This window comes from Panthera onca, chromosome C1 (assembly GCF_046562875.1).
Source record: "Panthera onca isolate mPanOnc1 chromosome C1, mPanOnc1 haplotype 2, whole genome shotgun sequence".
NCBI lineage: Eukaryota > Metazoa > Chordata > Mammalia > Carnivora > Felidae > Panthera > Panthera onca.
The window spans coordinates 213,359,911-213,385,424 of record NC_138346.1 but is presented as its reverse complement, the minus strand read 5'-3'; the positions used below and the strand labels follow the sequence as shown (position 1 = coordinate 213,385,424).

General features: G+C 49.2%; 2 protein-coding genes across 3 annotated transcripts in view; one reads left to right on the top strand and one right to left on the bottom strand.

Moving 5' to 3' along the window:
* Positions 1-25,514, bottom strand: part of MTOR (mechanistic target of rapamycin kinase) — a 131,595-nt gene that overhangs the window by 53,645 nt on the left and 52,436 nt on the right. For both annotated transcript variants that reach the window (XM_078452436.1, XM_060621606.2), the window contains exons 26-28: positions 24,156-24,298; positions 21,405-21,567; positions 21,153-21,298 (exon numbers count right to left, since the gene is read on the bottom strand). In XM_078452436.1, the coding sequence (XP_078308562.1) occupies positions 21,153-21,298; positions 21,405-21,567; positions 24,156-24,298 (452 nt within the window). The remainder of the gene's footprint in view (positions 1-21,152; positions 21,299-21,404; positions 21,568-24,155; positions 24,299-25,514) is intronic.
* Positions 7,748-13,056, top strand: ANGPTL7 (angiopoietin like 7). The gene is made up of 5 exons (XM_060621607.2): positions 7,748-8,350; positions 10,756-10,856; positions 11,435-11,629; positions 12,298-12,496; positions 12,719-13,056. The coding sequence occupies exons 1-5, from the start codon at positions 7,981-7,983 to the stop codon at positions 12,886-12,888; spliced, it is 1,035 nt and encodes a 344-aa protein (XP_060477590.1). The 5' UTR covers positions 7,748-7,980; the 3' UTR covers positions 12,889-13,056.

Here is a 25,514-nt window from a genome sequence, read left to right as displayed (position 1 = left end):
ACCTGCAGAAAGTCTTCAGAACAGCCAGAGATACATTTATGCTCTCCTGGCGACTGGTGAGAGACCTGACCTCTTGGGTAGGGCTGGATGTTAAGAGGGCACTAAAGAAAAAGATGGGCCCGGGAAGATACAATCTGCGTTTGTGCTCTGGCTGCACGGGGGTTTCCTCTGTCCATCCGCTCTCTCCTGTGTGGAGCTGCCCTACAAGGGGTACAGATTCCTAGAGGCACATTGCATTTTTGAAGTCAGCATGAGCCCAGAGGTTTGGAATGTGTTTTTGTCGAGAAGTGAGGAGCTTTGAGCAAATCCTCACCCCTCTGGCCGGAGTGCTTTTTCTTCCAGCAGAGGTAGGGGAAAAGAACACGACTCTGTACCTTTTCTGGAAGCCAGGAAACGACTGTGGAAGCAGGACTCATACTTCCAAGCAACACAGCGGTGACACCCTGGGAACATGTGTTTAGAATTAAGACAGAGAGGGTTTTATTCACCCCTCTAGCCCCTCGCCGGTAAACGGCAAAGTGCAGTCACGCTTGCCATTAATTGGTTGCTCAGGCACAAGTGGCACAATTTCTCGAACGTTCTCAAAGAATTACAGTCCCCTTTTCCCATCAGTGCTGCCTACGTCAGGGCGGCAGAGGTCCGGCCCGAAGGGAAGCTCTGGGGATGCCAGGGTACCTGGGTACGAACGTGTGATCCTATCCTGCACTTCTGACGGGGTCTTGTCTCCGGCTGAGAGTGACTTTCTGCTACTGCAACGTAATGGGTATTTCATCCCCTTTTGGGGACAGCAAGATCTGTCAGGTTACTGGATAAGTTCTGGCGAACACAGCTGCCCCGAGATGTGGCTGTTTTTACGGGGACGTGCGACTTCATTCTGCCTTCGATGTCAGCTGTTGCGTGTGGCCCCTCAGGCCACGGTGATGGTGAACAAACAGGCTGATGCAGGCGGAAGCGATCAGATAGGCCATTTACCCAGGCCTCTGGAATAAAGTGGAGCGGGACAAAACCTTGCTCCAAATGCTCTGTGGTCCTTCTGTTGGTCTTCATACGTAAAGAAAGAGGAGGGAGACACAAATGGATGGTTTCCAGGGAGACAAAGGGATTACACAGTGAGGATGCTGCCCCCAGTTATTGATTAAAATACAAGGTTGAACCAGATGATCTCAGTGTTTTCAGTTCCCACTTCCTTTGATTATGTGTCTAAGACCTACAGAAGGAAAATGGACTCAGAGCAGGACAGAACGCAGGGGCCAACGATGAAGACCTCGCGGTGACAAAGTACCGCCAATGACCATGGATAGAGACTCTGAGTCTCCACAACAGATGTTTTAGGCGAAGAGAACCTTCTGCTGGGGATTCATTCTTTCACTTGACGAGTTCCAAATAAGGAGCTCTTTGGTCTCAGTCTGGTGCCAAGAGATAGATGTTAGAGCTACCGTGGTAAATACGACAGACGAGGTCTTTGCTTTTGCAGAGCTAACGGGCTGGTGAAATAGATACACAAAAAAAACCGAAAACAAAAACCAAAACAAACAAACCAAAAAACCCTGAAATGAATGCTGTGAAGGTAAACACCAAGAAGAAAACAGAGAGCCTAGATGGAGACTAACGTCGGGGGGTGGGGGGGGCGCTTAGTGTAGACTCGGAAGGGCAGGGAGGGCTTTTCTGATGAGACGATAACTGCATACCTAACCAGTAATACTTGATATTTGCTGGACATTGACTATGTGTCCGTCACTAACCTGTATCATGTGCTCTATCGATTTTTGAATCAACTTCCTAGTTGAAGTGTAACACACATACAGAAAGGTGCACACAGTGTGCAGCTTGAGAAATCGCGGAGTGAAGATACCCTTGTAAATACCACCCAGAGCGAGAACCAGAACACAACACGCTGCCAGCGTCCCAGAAACACTGAGCCTTCTCCTGACCGAGGCTCCCCTCCTCATCTCTAGAGGCAACGACTGTCTGACCTCTGACGCAACTGGTTAGTTTTGCCGGTTTTTTTTTTTTTTTTTAGTTTAGTTATTTACATCAAAAGAGACAGAGAGAGCACGAGCAGAGGAGGGGCACAGAGAGAGAGGGAGAGAGAGAGAGAGAATCCCAGGCAGCTTCTGCGCTGTCAGTGCAGAGCCTGATGTGGGGCTTGAACTCACGAAACTGTAAGATCATGACCTAAGCCAAGATCAAGAGTCGGACGCTTAACTGACTGAGCCACCCAGGCGCCCCACAGTTTTGCCATGTTTTGAACCTCGCCTGATGCTCAACACGATGTCTGGGACATACGTCCGTGTTGCTATGTGCCACCAGTTCTTGTACTGGCTTTGGTGCAAGGGTGCTGGCGTTTCTGTTGGGACCCTACCAAGAAGTAGCACCTTTGGGTTACAGGGTGTGTTCTGCTTTCGAGGACACGGACAAATTGCTCCCCAGAGTGGTTTCGGCAGTTGACATTTCCACCGGAAATATCTGCAAAGCCCAATGGCTCCACATCTTTGTCAACACTTGGTACTGTCCGTGTTTCCCATTGCAGTGTGTGTGTATTGGCGGCATGGGAGAGTTTTGATTTGAATTTCCATAATGACTAAGGAGCTTGAGCAGCTTTTCATATGTTTATTGGCCTTGTGGAGATCTTCTTTTGTGAAATAAGTGCCTTGTGACATCTCTTGCCAATCTTTAAGTTGGCCACCTTTTTCAAAGTTGTTTGAGAAGAGCTGTATGTATACTCTGGATGCAATAAACACAAAGATATCTATTGGAGATAATCTTCCTCCCTTTTCGCTCTGTTCGTGGTGTCTTCTAATGAACAGAGATGACTCTTTCTATTGCATTTGATAATGTTTTCTTGTATGGTTAGTGCTCTTTGTATCTTGGTTAAGAAATCTTTGCTTACCCCCAAGATGCCGAAGATAATAGCCTATGTTATCTTCTAGAAGCTTTGGTTTTACCTTCCACATGTGGAACGGAAGCCTCCTCTGAACTTGAAGTTTTATGTGTGGTGTGAGGTAAGGGTCAAGAGCCCTCTTCTCCCCGTAAGGCTACCTAGCTGACCTGGAAGAACTTGCCGAAAAGACTGTGCTTTCCTCAGTGTTCCGTGGTGCCACCTTGTCAAAAATCAACTGTCTACACACATGCGGGTGTTTCTGGACATTTGATTCCACTCCAATCATCTGTGAGTTTAGCCTTGTGCCACCACTACGCTGCCTTTAATCACTTACAGTAGCTTTATGATAAATATTGATTTCTTGTAGTTTAATTCCTCCAAATTTATTTATCTTATTCAGAAATGCCTTCACTATTTTTATCTTTTATTTTATGATTATTTTTTAAATGTTTATTTTATTTTTGAGAGAGAGAGAGAGAGAGAGAGAGAGGGAAAGACAGAGGATCTGAAGCAGGCTCTGAGCCAATAGCAGAGAGCCTGATGCGGGGTTCAAACTCACAAATGGTGAGATCATGTCCTGAGCTGAAGTCAGATGCTTAACCAACTGAGCCACCCAGGTGCCCCGCCTTAACTATTTTTAATCCTTTGCTTTATTGAACCAGAAATGAGGTAAAGTAGTTAGGATTTGCATCACCACTGCACAGATCTGTAAACTCAGAGAAATAATTTGCCCAGGGTCATGGAACTACCAAAGATGGGAAGGGATTAGAACCCAGATTTGTCTGATTCTAGACCCAACCATTTCAAGTCCTTCATATACCGCCTCCTTAATCTTCAAGCCAGATGATCCCTTCGGGGCATTTAATATGAACGCATTACAATTTCAAGAAATACGGATGTTCTAGGCCGTCCCATTTCCAGTTAAAAATCTTGTGGGGCAAGTACAAAAAGCCCCTTTCCCGGTGAGACTCAGGAAAACAGAGCAACAAGAGTAAGGAGCTGCTTAGATTCCTTCCAGAAACTCGTCTGTCTTCAGAGTAGCAATCACGCCCCTCACGTGGACTCCTCGGGGCCCTCAGGCCTGGCTCCCCTCCACCTCTCTGGCTTTACTGTCCTCCGCCCCTGACTCTTAAGCCACACTCAACTACTTACGTCCTCCTACTAGGCCAAGGTCTTTCACAAAGCTGCACCTTGCTCAGAATGCCGGCCTCCCACCCCTGGCTACCTCCTCCTTTCTCTGTGAAACCTGGGTAGCACTCCCCTTGGGAGGCCTTCCGGACCTCATCTGAATTGGGCACTCCTCCTCCTCTGTGTCCCTCTCCTAGCATGTCACACTGTCCCAGAGCTCAGCTGTCTGTTTCTCCAACTGGACGGTGAGGCAGTTGAGGCTGGGCCGGCATTGTTAACGATGCTCTGCAATTTACATGCTGGCTAACAGAACAGACGTTTGCTACAAAGTCTGAGCGCAGAGACAGACTCTCTTGCTAGGTGCTGTCGTGAAATAATAGACTCTAGAAGGAAGCACAAGAGAAACGATTTCTAACACGTCCAGAATGCACTCTGGTACAAGTGGCAGATCAGGAGACTTAGGGAAGAGATGGATGTGCCTCCTGGGGTGGGTGGCATTTAACTGAGGCAGAAATAGGACTGAGCAACAGGAGTGTCAGGTATTGGGGCATATGGGTGTGGCTCAGTCGGTTAAGTGTCCGACTTCGGCTCAGGACATGATCTCGAGGTTCATGAGTTCGAGCCCCGCGTCAGGCTCTGTGCTGACAGCACAGAGCCTGGAGTCGGCAACCTGCTTCAGATTGTGTCTCCCGTCTCCCTCTCTCTCTGTCCCTTCCCTGCTCGCACTCTTTCTCTCTCTCAAAAATAAATAAACATTAAAAAAAAAAAAGGAAGAAGAAGCATCGGGTATTAAATGGCCGCATACAGTAAGGCAAAGCCGTGACTCACTAAGACTTTAGGAGAAGTAAAATATCCCCATAAAGAACACTATTAAACTAACAACGAGGCAGGCAGGTTCTTCTGAGATGTACTCATGCCACAAACTGAGAGTCCGGTTCTAAGGGTAGCTGTTTCCCTCACCAATTGTGCAAGTGGTGGTTTAAGGGCAGGCAGGGGCAGGAATATATTAGCAAAGGAGGAGGCTCTCTAATAGGGACGTTTTCGAGACAATGCAACATGACGCTCCATTTGCGTGGAAGGAGAGACCACCTCTAGGTCTTACCCAGCTCTGTAATCCTCAGGCTGCTGGAGGCTTCCCGTCCTTGGTGCCAGCCCAAGGCAGTATGGCCCAGACTGTGAAGTGTCTGAGAACTTCCAGGCTAAGTAAAAGCTCACTGGCTTTTTCTCATTAAGACTATAAATTTGATTTTCACAAACATCTTCCCCAGGAACACCAAGCTGACCCTCTTTCACCAGCAGCAAAATAGAGAAAAGGAAAAACTGCAAGATGTCCAACACGGGCTTTCCTTATTTTCTCAGTTAATTCCCATTTTTATGGTCACTTTATCCACTGAAGGGCAGAGAAGGTAAAAGCCTCTTGGAGAAGGGAAAACTGGTCTCGTCCTCCACATTCTTCCTGGTTTTCTCCACTGGCTTAGCTGTACTCAAAACAAGGGCTTACTTTTCTTTCTTTCAGAAACTCAGAATCTAGGACATCGCAGGGTTGTGGATGTATGCAGGATTGATAATCTTCCGGCATGGGAAACACTCTTAATTTGCTATTTTTTTTTTAATTGGGAGGGCTATTGACATTTGGGCAGCTTAGGTGATTTAAGAAAATCTTCAAATAAGGAAAGCTTCTGTCTCTAACTTGTACCTCATGTTAGAAATAGGCTTTCAGCAAACAAATGTCAGAGAGTAGGCATTCATGCTAACAGCTAGGTGCTTCTGATCCAAACCTATGAACCCCCAGAAGGGATTGCTACATGGGCTGCAAATACAAATGACTGATTCACTTTCTGCCCAGATATGAAAATCTATTCGTAACAATTTCCTGTTTGGGCCGGGGAAGTGGCCACTGGGAAGAACAAACAGAAAGTTGGCTGGGAATCCATAAAGCTCCACTGATCCTCTCTCTATCACGTTGCTGCGGGGGGAGCACCAGGACGGCAGGGTCACAAAGGATGCCCCACATGCCTGTGTGGCACAGGGCAAAAGCTCAGTGTCAGCTGATGGCTGGGAGATCGACGTGAAGATCCTCACCGGGTTCAGGAGGCCGTTGGATGCGGATGGTTGGGGCTGGGTTCGTGTTAGTGAAATGAACTCCATGTGGCCGAGACCGCAGTGCCCAGCTGGGCTGGGTATTTGCGAAATAAGAGCGGGGACTGGCTGCCAATTCTAAACAGGCTCTTCTGAGAGGAATGGCAAGCTGCTGTGGGGGGCCAGCCACACCCTCACCCCTCAGGAGGCAAGGGGACTCAGGAAGGGAGAAAACGAACCCTGGGACACCTGAGCCACAACCGCTTAGTGATTTAAAGGGGGGGAGAAAACCTGTTTGGTAACTCTAGCTGCTGAACAGAAATGACCTTCTGAGGCCAGAAGTGCCACCTGTAAAGGGACTCCGGGGGTCATGGCAGGGAAGGAGGGCTGTCGGGCACCAGGCTTGTGTGTGAAGGACCCACATGGAACAGCAACAGGACGAGGTCTGCCTCGGTGGCTCCGTAACATGGAAGCAGAAAAGAGCACGTTCCAAAGACAGGGGCAGTTACTGCTTAAGGATGGAGAGGCCTCTGTATTCGTTCTCAGTGAAAAGCTCATTTTAAGTATTTAAGGTTTGCCGAAGCCCCAGGTTTTTCCCATTTGTTTTCAAAGGAGTAGTGCCCTTCCGTTCCAATACATGAGAAGTGACAGCATCCCTATTTTCAGGGACGTACATCAGATATAGAGAAGAGCTTCAGATTTGCAAACTGTGTTGTACAGGAAGAGGGACATAAGACTGTCGATATGGGTTAGGTGACAGAGATTCTTTTCCCTATGATTTAATGTATGTTCCAAGTTTTGAATCACGGGCCAAGGATGGGCCTGTTCTCCGCTGTGCCTACAGACCGACGGAAGTACACCGGCATGACCGTGCCAGGACCGTGTCCGGCACTCCTGAGTTTTTGTCCCTGCCGTCCTCTCCGACACCTCCTTGTCAAATGCCACGTGCGAGGAGCCAATACGGGCCCGCTTGTGGAAGAAGGAAGTACGTAAGAAGAAAGATGACTGAGCAAATCCTGTGGATACAAACCACAAAGCCTTTTTTTGCTTCCTAAGATGCTTACTCTTTCTATTTCTAGAGCTCTTCTAAGTTGGAGATTTTCCACCGTGACAGTGTTAGATCTAGGCGGAACAAGGGTTTTGTAAAACATCATTCTCTGAGTGATGATCAGAAAAAGGAATAACCAGCCTTGTTAAGAGCACACTCAGCAGGATGCCAAAATATACCAGATCCTCATATAAACAGCATGGATTACATTAACAGGCCTCCCTGGGTGAGCGGGAGTCGTATTCCCAATTCTCTTTGCCTACCTTACAGTCACCCCACGGTTATGTAACCTTTAGAACGGAATTTGGAAATTCTTCCGACCCTGCCCTGCTCGCTGATAGAGCTGAGCCAGTGGCTGGCAGGGGCATAATCTACCAGGCGAAATTGGAAACACACAAATTCATAGTCCTCTTGTCTCAGCCCAGAGACTGTGCAGGCAAGGAAAGAAAGGCTCGCCCCTGTGTCCCTCCTCCCCTCTGGCCTAAGTTTACGCTGACTTCACCCAACAGGCACCTGACCCTCCCAGATGAGCTGGGAGGGGCTAAGGCACCATGCACGGCCCCAGTGGGGGTGGAGGTGCAGGCAGCAAACAATATTTAAGATGCTGAGTTTGTAGAGCGTTCAGGCTTGGGAAGAAAGGTACAGGGAGCCCAGTTAGGCTGCACTTTTAAACCCAAGCTTTGAGAAAGGCTAAGAAAGAGCAAGGGAGGACAGAAAGCAACAGGGTGGTGAGCCCATCCGGAGTGAAAGTGCACAGCTGTAATTTGCTGCAGCTTTGCAGACCTCAGCCGGGCATACCCAGATCCCCCAAAGGAAGATCCTTCCCCACCCAGGCCCGCGAAAGATGCTGAAAAAGACTCTCTCAGCTATGGCCTGGCTCTGCATTTTCATCACGGCCTTTGTCAGCCACCCAGCGTGGCCACAGAAGCCCCCGAAGCGCAAGACACCTGCGCAGCTCAAGGCGGCCGCCTGCTGTGAGGAGGCGAAGGAGCTCAGGGCCCAGATTGCCAATCTGAGCAGTCTGCTGAGCGAACTGAGCGAGAAGCAGGAGAGGGACTGGGTCAGCGTGGTCATGCAGGTGATGGAGCTGGAGAGCAGCACCAAGCGCATGGAGTCACGGCTCACAGACGCGGAGAGCAAGTACTCGGAAATGAACAACCAGATCGACATTATGCAGCTACAGGCAGCACAGACTGTCACCCAGACCTCGGCAGGTAAGGAGAACGTGTCCTCACGCTAGTTGCCACCTTCTCGGTCAAACACCGGAGCGTCTCTGTGTGGCATGGTTTCTAGATGGCTTGGCCATCAGAATGATGACTGGGGGTTCTTTGGGGGTGTATTTTCCCGGGTACGTGCCACCGGCTCTAATGTCCTGTAAATTTCTGTCAATTTCCCCAATGTCTGCACAGTTCTCTTTACTCACACCATGATTCAGCATAAGGAAGGTATGAATCCCCATCCCGGAGCACACAGGGACGACGTGGTTTGCCCAGAGTCACATTGCAAGCCTTAGAAACAGGGTTTAAGTCTCCCTGATGGGTTCGCTTCCTCACCCAGAGCCAACAGGCTGTACCCACAGTCCTAAGGAAGCAGGATTGAGCACCAAAACTGTAACATCTATCGTTGTAGGAACCAAGTTTTGCCAAAAACAGTTCTCCTGTGTCCCTAAGATTTAGTGGAATGGGCATTAATGGGTTTTTGTGTTCTGTCTCTGCAAACCTGACTCTGCCCACTGGCTCAGAATTAGGTATAGATGCTGCCTAGAGACAGAAGAAGAATTCCTTTGGGTCAGGAAGGAGAGGCTCGAGGTTCCTCACTTCTGAGATTTCTATTTTCCCCCAGGATCTCAAATAAAATTCTCCCATTACAGCAAATAAGAAAATGCGATGCTGAAATCTGGATTTTTGGAAGCCCCCCACGTCAGATACATCCAATGCTTTCTTTCCTAAAATAACTTCTGGTTTCTAGTTAGGTTGGCTCAGACCGGCTAAGGTGAATTTATTGCTCAGAGAGAAGAAACTGGGGTTTCTGAAATCATCAGGAAATTGTTACTTGTCAGGCGAATATCCTACAGATATGTCATTTATTACTGATATAAAAACTTTCGGTCACATCATAGACCAAGTCAAGAAATAGAAGAGGGTGAGTCACTGGTGACTCTCAGTTCAAACGGAGAAAAAGCTTTAACGTGAAATAAGCTTAAACGGCCCGTTACCCAATAAACCACCATGTGAAAATCACTTCCTAAGCATGTACTTCCTGCCCCTCAGTGTGGGACTAGAAAGGTATCCTCAGGACATTTTCCAGACAAGCGCGTCCCGATTTGGCCTGGCGCGGCAGAGCAGGCCAGGCGGGACTCTGATTGTGCCGCCTCCTACTCCTCCAACTGGGGTTTTCTCCCCTCCCAGCAGGGAGCTTCTTGGGGGTCAAAGGCAGCTCTCCTGCTGGGCCTCCTACTCTTCTAGCCCAGGACATCCTTCCTCCGTTTTCTTCTCGATTGCCAGCTGCTGGGTCACCTTTAGACTCTCTAAGCAGGTAGCTCATCGGAGAAAGCAGTAAGTTGATGCTCTCCTCAGTAACAGAAAACGAAGGACGCTGATGGCGAAGGCACACATCTCCCCCTCCCTCAATGTGCTCTGCCTGGGACAGTTCCTGGTGGCAGTGAGCGTCTCTCGAAGGGCTCTTCTCGAAGGCCCAGCACAGGGGCCTCCAAGAAAAGAACCCCAGAGACAGAGGACAGGAAGCGTCTCCTGGACAGCAAGAGTTCCCGCTCTTTGAATCCCATCAGGAAAGGCGGTTTCTTTGATATTTGAGACCTGGAGACAAAATCTGGCACAAAGCTGTAGCCCCAAGATGGCCAAGGAAGCGTTTAAATCAACCCCAGGGTGAACACCAGCCTGTTCGATGCTCTGGTTTGCTTGTTTTAATAATGCTGCCAGGGGAGGCCTCCACGGGTTCCTCAGGGTGTTTGCACTTCCGTTTGAGGAATGAGCAGTGTTAGACAAAGCAGCGGGGGGCGGGGGGGGTCGTTCAGGGAAGAAGATGTTAAACTGATCTCCCTTAATTAGGGTCCTAGTAGGCAATCTAAATAAAAATAGCCATTCTCAAAGGTACAAATAGCCATTCCCTCTGAAAAACCACCCCCACCCCCAAATAAACCAAGAAAACAACAAAATCAGACCCTATGAGATGCTCATGACGTACGTGGTAAGAGAGGCTAGCGGTCCCAGAAGTGGAATTTATTAAACAGGCGCATCTATTACGTGGCCCTCGCAAACTGTAATGTTCCCAGAGATGGTGGCCTAGAAGAATAGAACATAGCGGGATGATCTATTTCAGAGTTAACCTGAAACCACCTGTTTGACGGTCCCATTGATGCTGCTATCCAGGTGAGGGCTTCCCCACCACCAATGAAGCCAAAAGACACCTCCTTTTGGTCTCCCAATGGCCACACCCCTCCAAAACCCAGACCCTGTCTAGTTATGAACACTCGTGTGAATTGCGTGGTAGAAATGAGATCTCAGTTTTTAAACTTTCAATGGAGATGGAGCACAAATGCCCACCTGCCGTGGAGCCCCTGGGTTTGGATGCTCACTCCTGCGGTTTGCTCCTATTACAGACGCCATCTATGACTGCTCGTCCCTCTACCAGAAGAACTACCGCATCTCTGGGGTGTACAAGCTTCCTCCCGATGACTTTCTGGGCAGCCCTGAGCTGGAGGTGAGGTCACCAGAGCCCACGGCCCAGGTTCTACCATCGGTCCTCTGCCCCCCTCACAGGGCGGGGGGCAACAGGACTAGTCATGGTCTAGAGAATGGGAAACTCAAGACAGAATCAAACACACCGAATACCCAGAGAGCTATCCACACACACACTCAGTTTGTGGGGGGGGAAACCCCTCCCCCAGCATCTCTTTTGCCCCTTGAAATCATTACCGACCAAACACCAAATCTTCCGACACAGATAATTCTATAACCTCCACCCGACTTGTTGACATCTCTTGCCACGACCCAGAGCAGTTATTCTTGGGGGAAGGAGATGAGAGAGAACACGTAGAGAGCACACATGGATTTTCTTCTCTTCCAACTATACGTGCGCTTGCCCCCCTCCTCAATTTTGACAATTCTTCCTTAGCAAGCCACCACCCCACTCCTGCTCGCTGACACTGGGGTAGAGTCGTGGTGAGCCTGCACACATCCACTGGCCCTGCGGCAATGGGAGGGAGGCGACGAGGCCCGCCCTCGGGCTCCTCTGCCTGCCTCTGTGGGTCCCTGACCAGAGCATCCTCTCTGCCACAGGTGTTCTGTGACATGGAGACGTCAGGCGGCGGCTGGACCACCATCCAGAGACGAAAGAGTGGCCTCGTCTCCTTCTTCCGGGACTGGAAGCAGTACAAGCAGGGCTTTGGCAGCATCCGTGGGGACTTCTGGCTGGGCAACGAACACATCCACCGGCTCTCCAGACGGCCAACCCGGCTGCGTGTGGAGATGGAGGTGAGCACAAGGCCCCTAGGACTGGAGCAGGTGCCACACCCAACTGTGCACGACTCTGGGGGCGCCCTTTCCACTCTTGCTGACTACAGCCTGTGTGCTTATTACGGCGCTTTTCCTGCAGGCTGTAGTGCAGTTGAGAAGAGAGTTTTTCCTATTTGCTCCCAAAAGCGAGGCTGCAGATACACAAGAGGCTGGACTCGGGCCAGAGCGGGGGGATCCAACAGTCAGCTGTGCTGCTGACACACTGCGGTCCCCACTCGGGCCTGGGGCTTGAACTCCTCTATGTGCAAACCTTATCGACACTGACCGGTGACAGTCGTGAAGGGAATGGAGGCCCCGCTACCTTCTCCAGTGACTCTGAGTGGGACACAGAGACACACACACACACCCACACCTCACAGACAGACAGGGACAGGAAGGAGGCAGAAAGAGGGGCTAATCCAGGCCAGATGGCGACTCAGGAGCGAGCCTTGCTCTGGGACCCTTGTTGCGTGACTCCCAAGCCTAGTGTGGTAGCTAGAGGCAAACAAGCGATAAAGCCTCGCTGGGCCCCCGCGCAAACGGACAGACGGACGTGTGGCTGCGAGCCGAGAGAGGGAAGGCCGGTGGCGTGGCGGGAAACACAGCCCCCGCGCTGCTTCTCTAAGGCTCCACCTGCTCCCCAACAGGACTGGGAGGGCAACCTGCGCCACGCCGAGTACAGCCGCTTCGCTCTGGGCAACGAACTGAACAGCTACCGCCTCTTCCTGGGGAACTACAGCGGCGACGTGGGGAACGACGCCCTCCTCTACCACAACAACACGGCCTTCAGCACCAAGGACAAGGACAACGACAACTGCCTGGACAAGTGCGCCCAGCTCCGCAAAGGTGAGGTGCGGGGGGGGGGGGGCTCGGGGGCTGGTCCCAGCGGGGAAGGACCAACTTAAAGCCATATTTAGAGCCACACGGCCCGGCGTTCTGGCTTTGGCGCTTCTGACTGTGGAGCTACGGTTCGAACGGCAGCTCCGCCAAGCCTCCTGTCCCGTGTGTCTGCCGTTTCCGGGGCGGGGACGAAGCGGGCTCACGGCCCCGATCTCTCTCTTGGGCCAGGCGGCTACTGGTACAACTGCTGCACAGACTCCAACCTCAACGGGGTCTACTACCGCCTCGGGGAGCACAACAAGCACCTGGACGGCATCACGTGGTACGGCTGGCACGGCTCGAGCTACTCCCTCAGGCGCGTGGAGATGAAAATCCGCCCGGAAGACTTCCAGCCCTGAGTGCAGGCCTGCCGGGGGGCACGGCCAGGGAAATGGGGACAAACGGAGGCTGGGTGAGGGCAGGGAAGGGGAGGAAGGGAGTGGAGAAAGGGTAGGGACGGAAAATGGCCTAGAATCTCCAACGAGAGTCTGTCTCTAGGGAGCACAATAAAACTGAGAGGACAAGGACGTTACATAAATGGGATGAATTATTTAAACACGATGGGCCATCACACAACTTCCCAGGGGCCTGGCCCGAGTGGGCTCTCTGTGCCTGTGATCCCTGACATATCACTCAAAGCCTCTCCTTTCCACTTGATTTTTCTGTAAAAGGAAAATAATTGTGACATCACTGTATCTATTTAGTTGGAGGTCTAGGTTATGTGAGGGGAGAAAATAGACCCCTTTACTAAAAAGAATCATGTGATTTTGATCTTCAAGGAGAGGCCTTGGGTGATGGAGGAAGGCATAAAAGAGAGGAGTGGTGGGGGAAAGGAGTTTCGAGTTTTAAATCCAATCCAACGAAATTACCTTCAGTCTACACATTTTTTCTTTAAAGACAGAAATTATTCTGCTGGCAGTGGATTGACCCAGGAGGGATCTCCAGGGTCCCGGGCCTGGCGGCAGGCCTCTGCCTCCTCCCTGCTCAACGTCAATCAGGGTGCAGTGTGCTGAAAGGCAGAAGTGGGTCTAGTGGCGGCTGGGGAGTTCCAGTAGGAGGTGGGGAAAGTCCCTCGTGGATGCTTGCACAAAACTGCCTGAAGATATTCAGTCAATACAGATATATTGGTTTTCATTTTTTACTTTGTAAGAAAAGGGCTCAAAGAGCTTCCTCTTTTGCCTATAAAAGTGGCTGCAAAATGAAGGTAGATGACACTATGGTTAATGATTCATGCTGTTTATAAGCATTTTGCTTTGTAAAAATACAACACTGTAGGATGTTGTAAACATTTGAAGTTTCCTTTTCCTTCCACAATAAATTCTTTTAAAACTTGTTGGTTTTTAAATTATCACCATTACCATTCAGAGCAAGGTAAAAAGCTTCAGGGAAAAACCAGAGGGTGAGCAGTGAGAAAGAGACTGATTTTGTTACAGTCTTTAGGGAGGCGAAAAGGTGAAAAGGCAGGGGCCGACAAGGGCAGCAGCCGCTGGGAGAGGTCAGATCTAGCCACCTAATCACCACGGAGCCCAATGCCACCGCCTGGCTTCAAAATACTTTGCAAACCAACACTCCTACTTTCTTTCTCCTTGAGCAAACTAACACAGAGAGGGGGCATGTCTTCAGCTGTAACAGATGCTAAATTCATTTTGAGTGGTAGGAAGTCATTTTTCCTTGCCAAAAAGAACCATTCCCTTGAGCCAGTCAGTGTAAGGTGAGCCATTACTCCTACTCAGTGTTCCCTATTGTACCTATAGTTCTTGGGCTGCTGGGAGCGTGTTTAATCTTAAAAACAAGAACGCGGGGATTTTCCAAGGAACAGAGTGAGCAGAGAAGAGGTGCGCTGCAGCAGGGCATTCCACAGGACAGGCATTCAAACAAACTCCCCGAGGCAGGAGGGGAGTCTGAGGCGCCAGCAGCCGGCGCAATACTGCCTGGAAAGTGAGGATAAAAAGATCAGGGGGTTAAGAGAAGAGCAGGAGAAGCGTAAACGCCTCTGGCAGAAGTAGCTAATAATTCTCTCTCTCATCTCCTCTAACCCCACAACCAAAAAAACATCTGAAGCTCTAGGCACCAAAGGCTAAAATCAATAAGTGGGCTCGCCTAGAACTAAAAAGCTTCTGCACAGCAAAGAAGCAATACGTTGAAAAGACAACCTGCAGTATGGGAGAAATGATTTGCCATCTATAGCCCCTCGTGAGGAGTTAATATTCAAAATATATAAAGGAATCATACGACTTAATAGCAAAAAAGTAAATACTCCCAATTAAAAAAAGGGCAAAGGTCCTGAATAGACATTTTCCCAAAGAAGACATTCGCGGAATGGCCAATAGGTACGTGAAAAGGTTTTCAACATCACTCATCATCAGGGAAATGTAAACCATCCAGTGAGGTATCTTCTCATACCAGGTATGATGGCTGTTATCAAACAGGCAAGAGACAGCAAGTGTTGATGAGGATGTGGAAAATAGGAAACCCTTGTACATCGTTGGTGGGAATGCAGATGGGGAGATTTTTAAAAATAAAATTACCATATGATCCTGAAATTCCACTTCTGGGTACATATGCAAAGGAAAGGAAATTAGTATCTTGAAAAGATGTCCGTATTCCCATGTCCACTGCAGCATTATTCACAATGGCCAAGACATGGAAACAGCCTAGGTGTCTGGTGACAGATGAGTGGATAAAGACACACACACACACACACACACACACACACACACACACACACACACACAGAGAGGAATATCATTCAGCCATATAAAAGAAGGAAACTCTGCCATTTATGATGACATGGATGAATCTGGAGGGCATAATGCTAAGTGAAATAAGATAGGAAAAGAAAAATACCATATGGTATCCCCTACATGTGGAATCTAAAAAAACAAAACAAAATGAAACAAAAACCATAACCACCACCTGATTCCACAGAAAGAGAACAGAACCATGGTTGCCAGGGGGTGCAGAGAGCCGGGGAAATGGGGAGACAGGTTGAAGGGCACAAACTTTCCACTGTAAGATGAGTAGATTCCAAGGATCTCATGCACGGCATGGGAACTATAGTCAGTGTTGCACATTTTAAAGTTGCTGAGAGTGGGTTTTAAGTGTCCTTATCACGATGGGAGTTAACAATGGGAGGTGATGGATGTGTTAATGATCTTGAGCTTGATAAGCATTCCATAATGTGTATCAAGTTATCATGTTGTACATTTTATTTTATTATTATTATTTTTAAGTGTTTATTTATTTGGGGGGAGAGAGAGAGAGAGACAGAGAGAGAGAATCCCAAGCAGGCTCCATGCTGTCAGCACAGAGCTGGATGCGGGACTCAATCCCGTGAACCGTGAGATCATGACCTGAGCCAAAACCAGGAGTCGGATGCTTAACCGACTGAACCACCCAGGCACCTGCCTTCATGTTGTACATTTTCAATATACACAATTATATTTATTAATTATTCCTTAACAAAGTTGGGGTGCAAAGCATCTACACCGTCCTAATCCAAGCCTATAGTTGCTGAAACTCACTCCTATTTTTACGTGTACACAATTGCGTAAACAGAAGTATAAATTTTTCGTGACAATGTTCATGTTGGAGGACGCCCCCAGCCACTTAACCTACGGTGCGGATTCTGACCAGAGCCACAACTTTCCAAGCACGTCTCCGGGTGCAGCCAGAGGACAGACACCAAGGATTCAGAGAGGAGCCAACACAGTCTCTGGCCCTAAAGAGGACAGAATCACCAGGAACCAAAGGAGAACTCAGTGTCATCCCGGAAAGTAAAGCACATTCTGTTTCATCCTCCACGAGGTATGCTGCTGCACAGGAAGTGCCGGCCCCTGTTTTTGGTCTTAATTCTGCTAATCTCAGTCAGAAAATTCTTAAAAAAATGGGATTACTTGCTAGGGGTTGGGCAGTGATGAAAGCATCCAGCTTGGATCAGACACTTCCTTCTACTTTGGGTGAGAAGCAGGTCCTGTGGACTGAATGTGTGTGTCCCCCCCAAATCCTACGTTGAAGTCAATTCCCAATGTATTCGGAAGCGGGGCCCTTGGGAGGGGATTAGGTCACGAGGGTGGGGTGGCTCACGGATGGAATTAGGGCCCTTATGAAAGAGACCCCAGAGAGGCTGAGCTCTGCTTTCAGCCACGTGAGGACACAGTGAGAAGGTGGCAACGTGGCAACCTGGAAGAGGGTGCCACCAGTACCCAACCGTGCTGCTCCCTGACTGTGGGCTGCCCAGCCTCCAGAGCCGTGAGAAGTCAAAGCTGATTAAGCCCCCGGTCCGTGGTATTTTGTTACAGCGGCCCGAATGGACTGAAACAGGAAACTGGTACCAAGATGCGGGGTGCTGCTGTACCAAACACCTAGAAACGACGAAGTGGCTCTGGAACAGGGTGATGGGCAGAGGCTGGGAGAGTTTTGGGCTGCATGCTAGAGAAAGCCCAGACTACCGTGAATGGACTCTCAAAGGCAAATTCTGGTGAAAGCTCAGCAAGAAAAAAAAGAGAACCAGAGAGAACGCTTCTGTCTTCTTAGAGAACATGCATAGTTGTGAACAGAACGGTGATAGAAATATGATGGTAAAGGCCATTCTGACGAGTTCTCCGACGGAAAGGAAGACGGGTTATCGGGGAAGAGAGAAAAGGCAAGCCTTGTTATAAAGTGGCAAAAATTTTGCCCAAATTGTGCTCAACGCCGTAGTGTTTGGTGGAAGGTAGAACTTGTGAATGATGACCCTGGGTATCAGCTGAGGAGATTTCTAGGCAAACTGAGGAGGAGTGGCTTGGTTCTTCCTGACTGCTTAGGGTAAAATGAGAGAGGAGAGAAGCAACAGCGAAAAAGGAGCCGGGACTTAAAGATTTGGGAAATTCTCAGCCTATCTCTGCCGTGAGAAATGAGTGCGTGCATTCGGGGAGAGCACGAAGGGTATGGCCACGTGAGGCTTTGCTCAGGGGACTGGGTGTCATGAAGCATGGACCTAATCAGCTACTCCGGCAGGAAAACTACCACATTGAACAGACGGGCAAAGAGACAGGAGGGAATGAAGGAAGGCTGTTGAACTTCCTGGATTTTACAGGACGGGACTATGGAGCTATTTGGCTGTGAACAAGAAGAGAATGATCCTGAAGTTGATTCAGAGATCAGCAGGGCTGCCTGCTTGTTTTCAAACAGGAGGACCATTGCCTTGCTTTTAACAGGCCCGTGAACTCTGCCCAAAGCTGTGGGGGTAGAGCCACCGCCGGGCCGTGTAGCCGGCGGAGCTGTGGGGCCAGGACCTCTGCCCTAGCAGGTCCAGAAGGCGGACCGTTACCCAGAGGGCTTGGAGAGCAGAGGATCCAGCCAAAAGCGATTACTCTGGAGATCTCATGAAGTTTGCCTTGCGTGGGACCTGTCACCCTTTCCTTCTTCCCCGTGTCTCTTGGAATGGGGATGGCTCTCCTGTTACTGCCCCATCAGTGTATTCTGGAAGCATGTAACTTGTTTGTTTTCACAGGTTCGCAGCCAGAGACAAATTTTGCCTCAGGATGAACTGTACCTAGATTCTCAAGTCTACCCCTGATTTAGATGATATTTAGATGAGACTTTAGAGCTGATCCTGGAATGGGTTGACTTTGGGGCTGTTGTGATGGAATGGATGGAGTTTGCATTTAAGAAGGACATGCATTTGGGGGGCCGGGAGAGGAATGCTGTGGACTGAATGTTTATGTCTCCCCAAATTCCTGTGCTGAAGGCTAACTCCCAGTGTGATGGGATTGGGAAGTAGGGTCTTTGGGAGGTGATCAGTAGACCGTGACGGTAGAGCCCTCACAAACGGGATTAGGGCCCTCATCAAAAAACAGCCTGGGGGCTCAGTCGGTTGAGCATCCAACTCTCGGTGTTGGCTCAGGTCATGATCTCATGGTTTGTGAGTTCAAGCCCTGTGCTGGGCTGTGTGCTTTCAGCACAGAGCCTGTTGGGGATTCTTGCTCTCCCTCTCTCTCTCTGCCTCTCCCCTGCTCACGCGTTCTCTCTTCCTCTCAAAATAAAAAGAGACATTAAAAAAAAAAAAAAAAAGCCCAAAGAGCTTGTTCTCTGCTCTTTGCCGCTTGAGCACACAGAGAGAAGTCGTCCGTGGGGCAACCTGGAAGAGGGTGCTCTCCAGAACCCAACGGTGCTAACATCCTGACCTTGGACTTCCCAGCTTCCGGAACTGTGAAAAGTGTTTCTTGTGTAAGCCCCCCGTCTATGGCAATTTGTTACAGCGGCCCTAATGGTCTGAGTCAGCAGGCACTAGACCTTAACCTAATGCTACAGGCTAACCAAGTAAAAGCCGGGGTGTGTGTATGTTTACAAATAATTCAATACCATTTAACCCTCTGTTCCCTTATGAAGCAATTATACTTACTGATATATACAAGCTTTGAGGAGATGGGAGTCGTTTATAATGTCTCACTGTGAGCCTGGTTTGAGGATTACATGTGAGATTTAATTTGTCCTGGAGTAAATAGTAGAAACGTCAAGAGGTGGGAAGTCAGACCAGTAGCAAGAGAAAAGTACTGTCAGCACAGCACAGCTTTTAGATACAAAAACAAAAACTAAGGAACAGCTGTGCAAAGACATTTTTGTGAACAGTTAACCTGATCGTTTCAAAGAGAATTTAAGGCGGTCGACTCAAAGATAGATACCAGAATAACCTTTCAGAAAGGGCACAAACAGTGAAGGGAAAGAGCAGGAAAGACAAAAGAAAGCTGGGAGGGGAGAGAGGGCGGCAGACAAAAGAGGTCGAGGGTCTGTCGTCTGTTAGAGGTCAAGTTAGAGTCTATTAGAGGTGGGCCAGCTGTGAGGTGAGCTGTGAGCTCCCCGGCAGCCACTGCGAGGAAGGGAGTTCAATCTATCACTGAGGAGCCGTGTCTCCAACACAGGACCCAAGCAGTAACTCAGGGACACGCAACCACCAGCGGTGGGACCCCTGGGAGGAATTTCCACGAGGCTCGGCTAGAGGACTGGGGTGGTGCTGGGTGCACATTCTCTAACAGCACCTTTGCCTAAGCCCGTTTCTTAAAACTTTCTGTGGGGACGACGATGGCAGAACATTGCCACGGTGCGTAGGAAGTGCAGTTTTCAGTGGGAAAAGCAGCCAGTGGAAACAGAAAAGTGACGTTACGGGAAGACGGGAGGCAGCACTGTGAACTCGGCTCAGTCAGGCCGGGACAAAACCGGAGCTCAGAGCACTGGCTCCATCTGGGAGCACAGGTCTCTATTTGTCTGTGTTCTTAAGGTCAAGATCAGTCTGCAGGGATTTCTGAGGACTCATTTTCAGTTATACTGGCATAAGAAGTTAATGGCTTTCTTGGACACTTTTCCCGGCCTCTGACTATACCTTCCTGTTACAAATCCGTATACACACTAACGCTTCTGTGATTGTTTCAAATACGGAGAAAAACCTGGGGTGGCACCACGGAGGTTTCAGAGAGCTGTCAAACAGAGAAAGCTCAGCAAGGAAACTGACACGCAAATCTGGTTCTTTGACACTGAGGTTATTATATTCAGTTGCCAGATTTTCTATCAGTTATCAAGGAAGACAATATTACCAAAGCTGGGGCGGGGGGGGGGGGGGGGGGGGGGAGAAATGCAGGTTTTCACATCTGCTGGACCTAATCTGAAATGGAAGCCGACCCCAGAGGATGGCATGTTTATATCTGTCGGTATGTGATATCGTAGAAATCAATGGTCTCTCCAAGTTCACCTCACTTGGACAAAAACATGACTCTCTCGCCTTTTGGTCACTTTTTAAGGTGTTTAAAGGAATACTCAGCATTGACTCAAAAGCAGGCCTGGCAGGGAAGCTGGCTATTTGATTATTCTCTCAAATGAAGGAAGCACCACACACAGCAGACTGTTTCAGCCACAAAGGAGGTACTTATTAGCTGGGTGATTTTCCCCTAAACTATCTGTAGTGAAACAATCAACCGTGTTAGCATTTACATGAAGATAATTAGATCCCAGAGTTAATATTCTCTGATAATCATTAGGGGAAGCGAACGGTTCTCTGGGAGCTGGCGCTAACATTTGAGGCTGCTTCTAATTTCGTAACAGCAGAAAATTTATTAAACAACCTATTTTTGTCCATGCCCAGAAGACTCAAAACCGTCTTATGAGAGGAGAACGCATGACCAAACCAAGGGAAAAGATCACTGAGTCTCAGACTTCGCTCTGCCTCTTAGATTCAAAGAACCCCAGAGGAGGAAGACTCGGGCAGCAAAACCCCAGTGGCCCTTGGGGCAGTGGAGTCAGTACTTTACTCCCACCAGAGACGGCGATGGAACCCCCGTGTCAAATTCATCGCTCCTAGGCTGCTACTGCCCCGGAATCGCTTCTGGACTGATTTCCCTGGGACAAGCAGGCCCAGGTTGGAAAACAACGGGAGCCCATGTGCTGAGGGTTAACAGAAGTGACAATTACGGCTCCGACAGCGGGGAGGGCCGTCCGCAACCACATCGCATTTAAACGTGCTGGCTGGACCGGGCGGCCGATTTCACGGAGCATAAGTCTCCACGTGACAGCGGCGATTTGGTACCAGGCGGCGGAGGGGAGAGAGGTCATTTCAGATGAAGGCGGCGATTAAAAAGGGTTTCGAGCCTACCTGATGAGAGACTCTAGGATGGCGGGGGTGGGACCTTTCTGGAACTCCAGCTCTTTGTAGTGTAGTGCTTTGGCATATGCTCGGCACTTGGCGGCCCTCTCGCCCAGCAGGACGATGCCGTTGTCGTCTCTCAGTGGCAGGGGGCCCTAGGGCAGAACAGAACCCACAGCGTAGGAGCGCGGGGGCCGGGCCACTTCTCCCTCCCACCTGGCTCCTGTCGGGCTCCATCCGGACAACGGCGGAGCATCTCACCTTGTCACTGTGTTCCATGAATTCAGCCAAGTTTAAGAGAGTTTGCGTGACTTCGGCGATGTCCTGCGAGGTGAGGGCCAGCTCGATGCTCCTGATGAGTTCATCCTGCTGGTCTTCATTCAGTTCAGACCAGCAGGACACAAACGCGGCGTTGAAAAGATCCCTGAAGGCGGAGAGAGCGGAAAAAGATGTTGGCAATGCCTCTCGTGCCTCTGCCCGGTGCCATCAAGTCACACCCGCCAATCTACTCCCGGCGTCACTGACTTTCACAGACAGGTGCTGTCCATCAGAACGTGCTGGAAACGCTCTGTATCTGTCCGATACGGTAGCCACTGGCCACTGAGTACCTGAACCGTGGTGAAGTGTGCCTGAGGAACGGAATGTTAAGTTCTGTTTAATTTTAATTCCGTTCGTGCAAGCACACGTGGCCAGTGACTCCTGTATTTACAGCGCAGGCACAGACGCTGTGCGCACAGCAAGCTGCGTGGGGGTGCGAGGGGCAATAGCCTGTCTCACAGGCATGTTTCTTAGCAGAGTTTGCATTTTTTCTCTTCAGTGGGAGGGGGGACGAACAGAAAGGGGACTTCCAGCACAGAAGTTGGCATCAGCCGATTCAGAATATGATCATCTCCAAAGGATTCTTGGGATCCTTCTCAGGTAATGTCCAAATTCCTACGATCGGAAGCGGCAGAGGCAGCACCTATGACTGCCTTTCAAAACACGACCAGAACCCTTAGCTGAATGGTCACAGACGCACAACAGGACTTAAGAAACTAAAAGCGTTAGCGAATAGAATCCCGAAGGATCCCCTACGCCAACCTCACCACTGGAGACCTGGAACCAGAGGTGTCATTTCTAAGATCACTACAACTACTTTAAATCATCAAAGCATCACACGAACAGACATATTTGCCGTGCCCGACGACATCTGAACTTTAATCCCATGCCCTTTTGTGGTGAATGGTGGGGGAAGGGGCTTGGAAACTATAAGATATGCTTATGATGGATGGGTTGAGCATTTCATGCCTCTACATATGCTTTTTATTACACATTAAAAAAGGTTAAACCAGACCAAGCATCTAATTTTGGAATCTTCTGGAAAAAACAAAATGTGAAATTCAAAGGATAACACGAAGACCAAAAGAAGTCCCGTGTAAATTAAGAAATAAACTTTCTGACCTACATCCAAGGCCAAATGCACACAGTTGGCACTACAGTGATAAACGCATACGTGCACGTTTTATCACAAGCCTCTTTTGGATGACGTTGTGTTCGAACATGACCTGGGGCAGAAGAGAGATATGCTCCATCAGCTGAGCATGTGAAATCTGCACACTGTGCGACCAGGGAAATCCTAGGAACTATTTTTAAAGCATAAAAAATAGCATTTTATGCCCCATTATAAATAATTATCCGTCATAGAAAAATCTGGAAAACAGAAAAACATTAAAAAAAATACTCCTTAGGCCTTCCTACTTAATCACTGCTGTATTACTTTCTAATCTCTTCCCTCTGTACAAGTGTTTTTAATAGTTGAAATCACACACACCATCTTGTATTCCATTTTGTTCGTTTACATTATACTGTAAATCTTTTACATGCAGTGAAACTTTTTATAAACCAAATCTTCAATGGCTGTTTGAGATTTATTATTTAAAACAGTATTTTTTTTATGGCAAATTCTATTTCTCAAAGATGGCTGCCACAGTCTCTCTTCTTCCACATGTTCTCCTAGAATCTTCCTACTCCCCTATCGATGGACAGCATCCATAATCTCCTCCCCGTGAATGTGAGTGGGCTTCTGTGACTGCCTTGAACTACAGAGTGTGGCAGAAGTGACACTGTGTGACTTCCAAGGCCACGTCATACAAATATCATACACTTCTGCCTTGTTCCCCTGGGGACATTCAGTCTTGAACCCGCCAGTATTCTGTGAATGATCCCCACAGAATGAGCCACACGGAGAGGAACCAAGGCTCCTAGCCAGAGCAGTTCCCACTCAAAAGCTCCAACGGGGCGCCTAGGGGGCTCAGTCGATTAAGTGTCCGACTTGGGCTCAGGTCATGATCTCACAGTTCGTGGGTTCATTCCCCACATCGGGCTCTTTGCTGACAGCTCGGGCCTGGAGCCTGCTTTGGACTCTGTCTCTCCCCCTCTCTCTGCTCCTTCCCAACTCACGGTCTCTCTCTCTCTCTCTCTCTCTCTCTCAAAAATAAACATTAAAAAAAAAAGCCCCAACCTGCCAGACGTGTGGATGAGCCACCTTGAAAGTGGGTCCTCTGACCCCCGGACAAACAGCCCCACTGACACTGAAGCAGAGACGAGCTGTCCCCACAGGTCATGTCCAAACTGCAGATTCATGAGCAAAACAAATGACTGTCGTCGTTTAAGACCAGTAAGTTCTGGGGTTATGTGTAATGCAGCAGTAAAGAATTAGAGTATCATTATTATCGGAAAGCAGTTAGAGTAAACCGTTACATCGTTGTTTTCAGAGTTGTAAAGGACGTTGTAATTAAAATTCTGGACCTAAATCTCAGCAAGGTTAAGATGGGTGCTTTTCCTGTGACATGAGCTTGTTCAATTTGCCTTTTTATTTTTTCCACCACGAGTTGGCAAAATTAAAAATACTAGCCCCTTTTACTGCTACCGCTGATAAAAAGGAACTTATATATGGTTTTCTCTGTGCTGAGTCTCTTGATCCCACACTGAAGGGGGGGGGGGGGGGAGGGCGGGCGGCTGGCCACGACATACCTGGCCATCGGGTTGTAGGCCTGAGCCAGGGCCCAGCACGAGCGCAGGGAAGGTGAAGACGAGTCCTTCAGGAGCTCCAGACTCAGCCGCCTCAGCCATTCTAGCCAGTCATCTTTGGAGACCCTTCTGGCAGCTCCCCAGGCCTGCGATCCCCAGGCGACAACGGAAAACCATCAGCTTCAAGGGCCAGTTGTGAAGAGCCCTCATCTATTTAATGATTATTCTGTCTTTGATTTATGAAGTCGTTACCTCCCGTGACCAAATTCCCTCAGAGCGCAAATACAAAAGAGCAACATCTAATTAGCAGTCACAAAACAAAAGCGGCAACCTTTGGAATATAGCACGATAAAGAAAAAGACTGTTTTACCACTCATTTGTGCCGGACCCTACCTCTATCAGCAAAGCCGACAGCTCTACAGACCCATGATGGATGGGGCCGTCGCACACAGGACGCGTTCAACAAAGTCTAACGCCCCCTGCAGTGTGTGACGGGCCCTGGGCCCTCTGCATGAGGACACTGGCTCACCTGACAGCAGAGGGTCACACAGGGAGAGGGAAAACGCCCAGGTTCACACCACCGTGAACCACGTTACGATCAGGCGAGCCTGAGCCCAGAGCGCGCGGCACTGTGGCGGAACGGGACAGAAGGAATGGAACAGATCCAATTTTTACTTTCTGATCTATTCCCTCCAACTTTCCTCAAGACGCGGAGCATTCCAGGCACGAAGGGTTATGACCAGGGGAAGCTCAGGGAGCGGGGCGGGAAGGTCCAGCCTCTGGAGCTCGGCAGCTTGAGCTCAAACGGCTGTTATCTAACTCACTGGCTGTCTGACGTCGGGCAAGTTACTTCTCTGTGCCTGTTTCCTCACTTGTAAAATGAGGGCAATAGGTCCCACCTCATAGGGTGTTTTAAGGATTAATTAGGTTGAATATGTGTAAGAGATTTATACCAGTGCTTGGCACAAAGTTAGCGCTCCTGTGAGCACCTGTAACTGCGAAGTCAGGCACACCAGTGGGAATCCTGGATCCGCCACTCGGCAGGTGTAGCACTCTGGGCAAATTACTTGTGTTGCATCTAAGCCTCAGTCTTCTGCATCAAGGGATAAAATATCTAAAGTGCCCGGCTGGAAGGGAAGAGCAAAAAATGATTGCTATTATTATCAAAATGACATTTCTTTAAACTGGCCTAGCCCAATTTTTACAACATACTCTTAAAAAAAATTTTATGTTATTTTTTTGAGAGAGAGAGAGAAAAAGAGAGAGAGAGAGAGAGAGAGAGAGTGCGAGCTGGGGAGGGGCAGAGAGAGAGAGGGAAAGAGACATCCCAAGCAGGCTCCACGCCATCAGTGCACAGCCTAA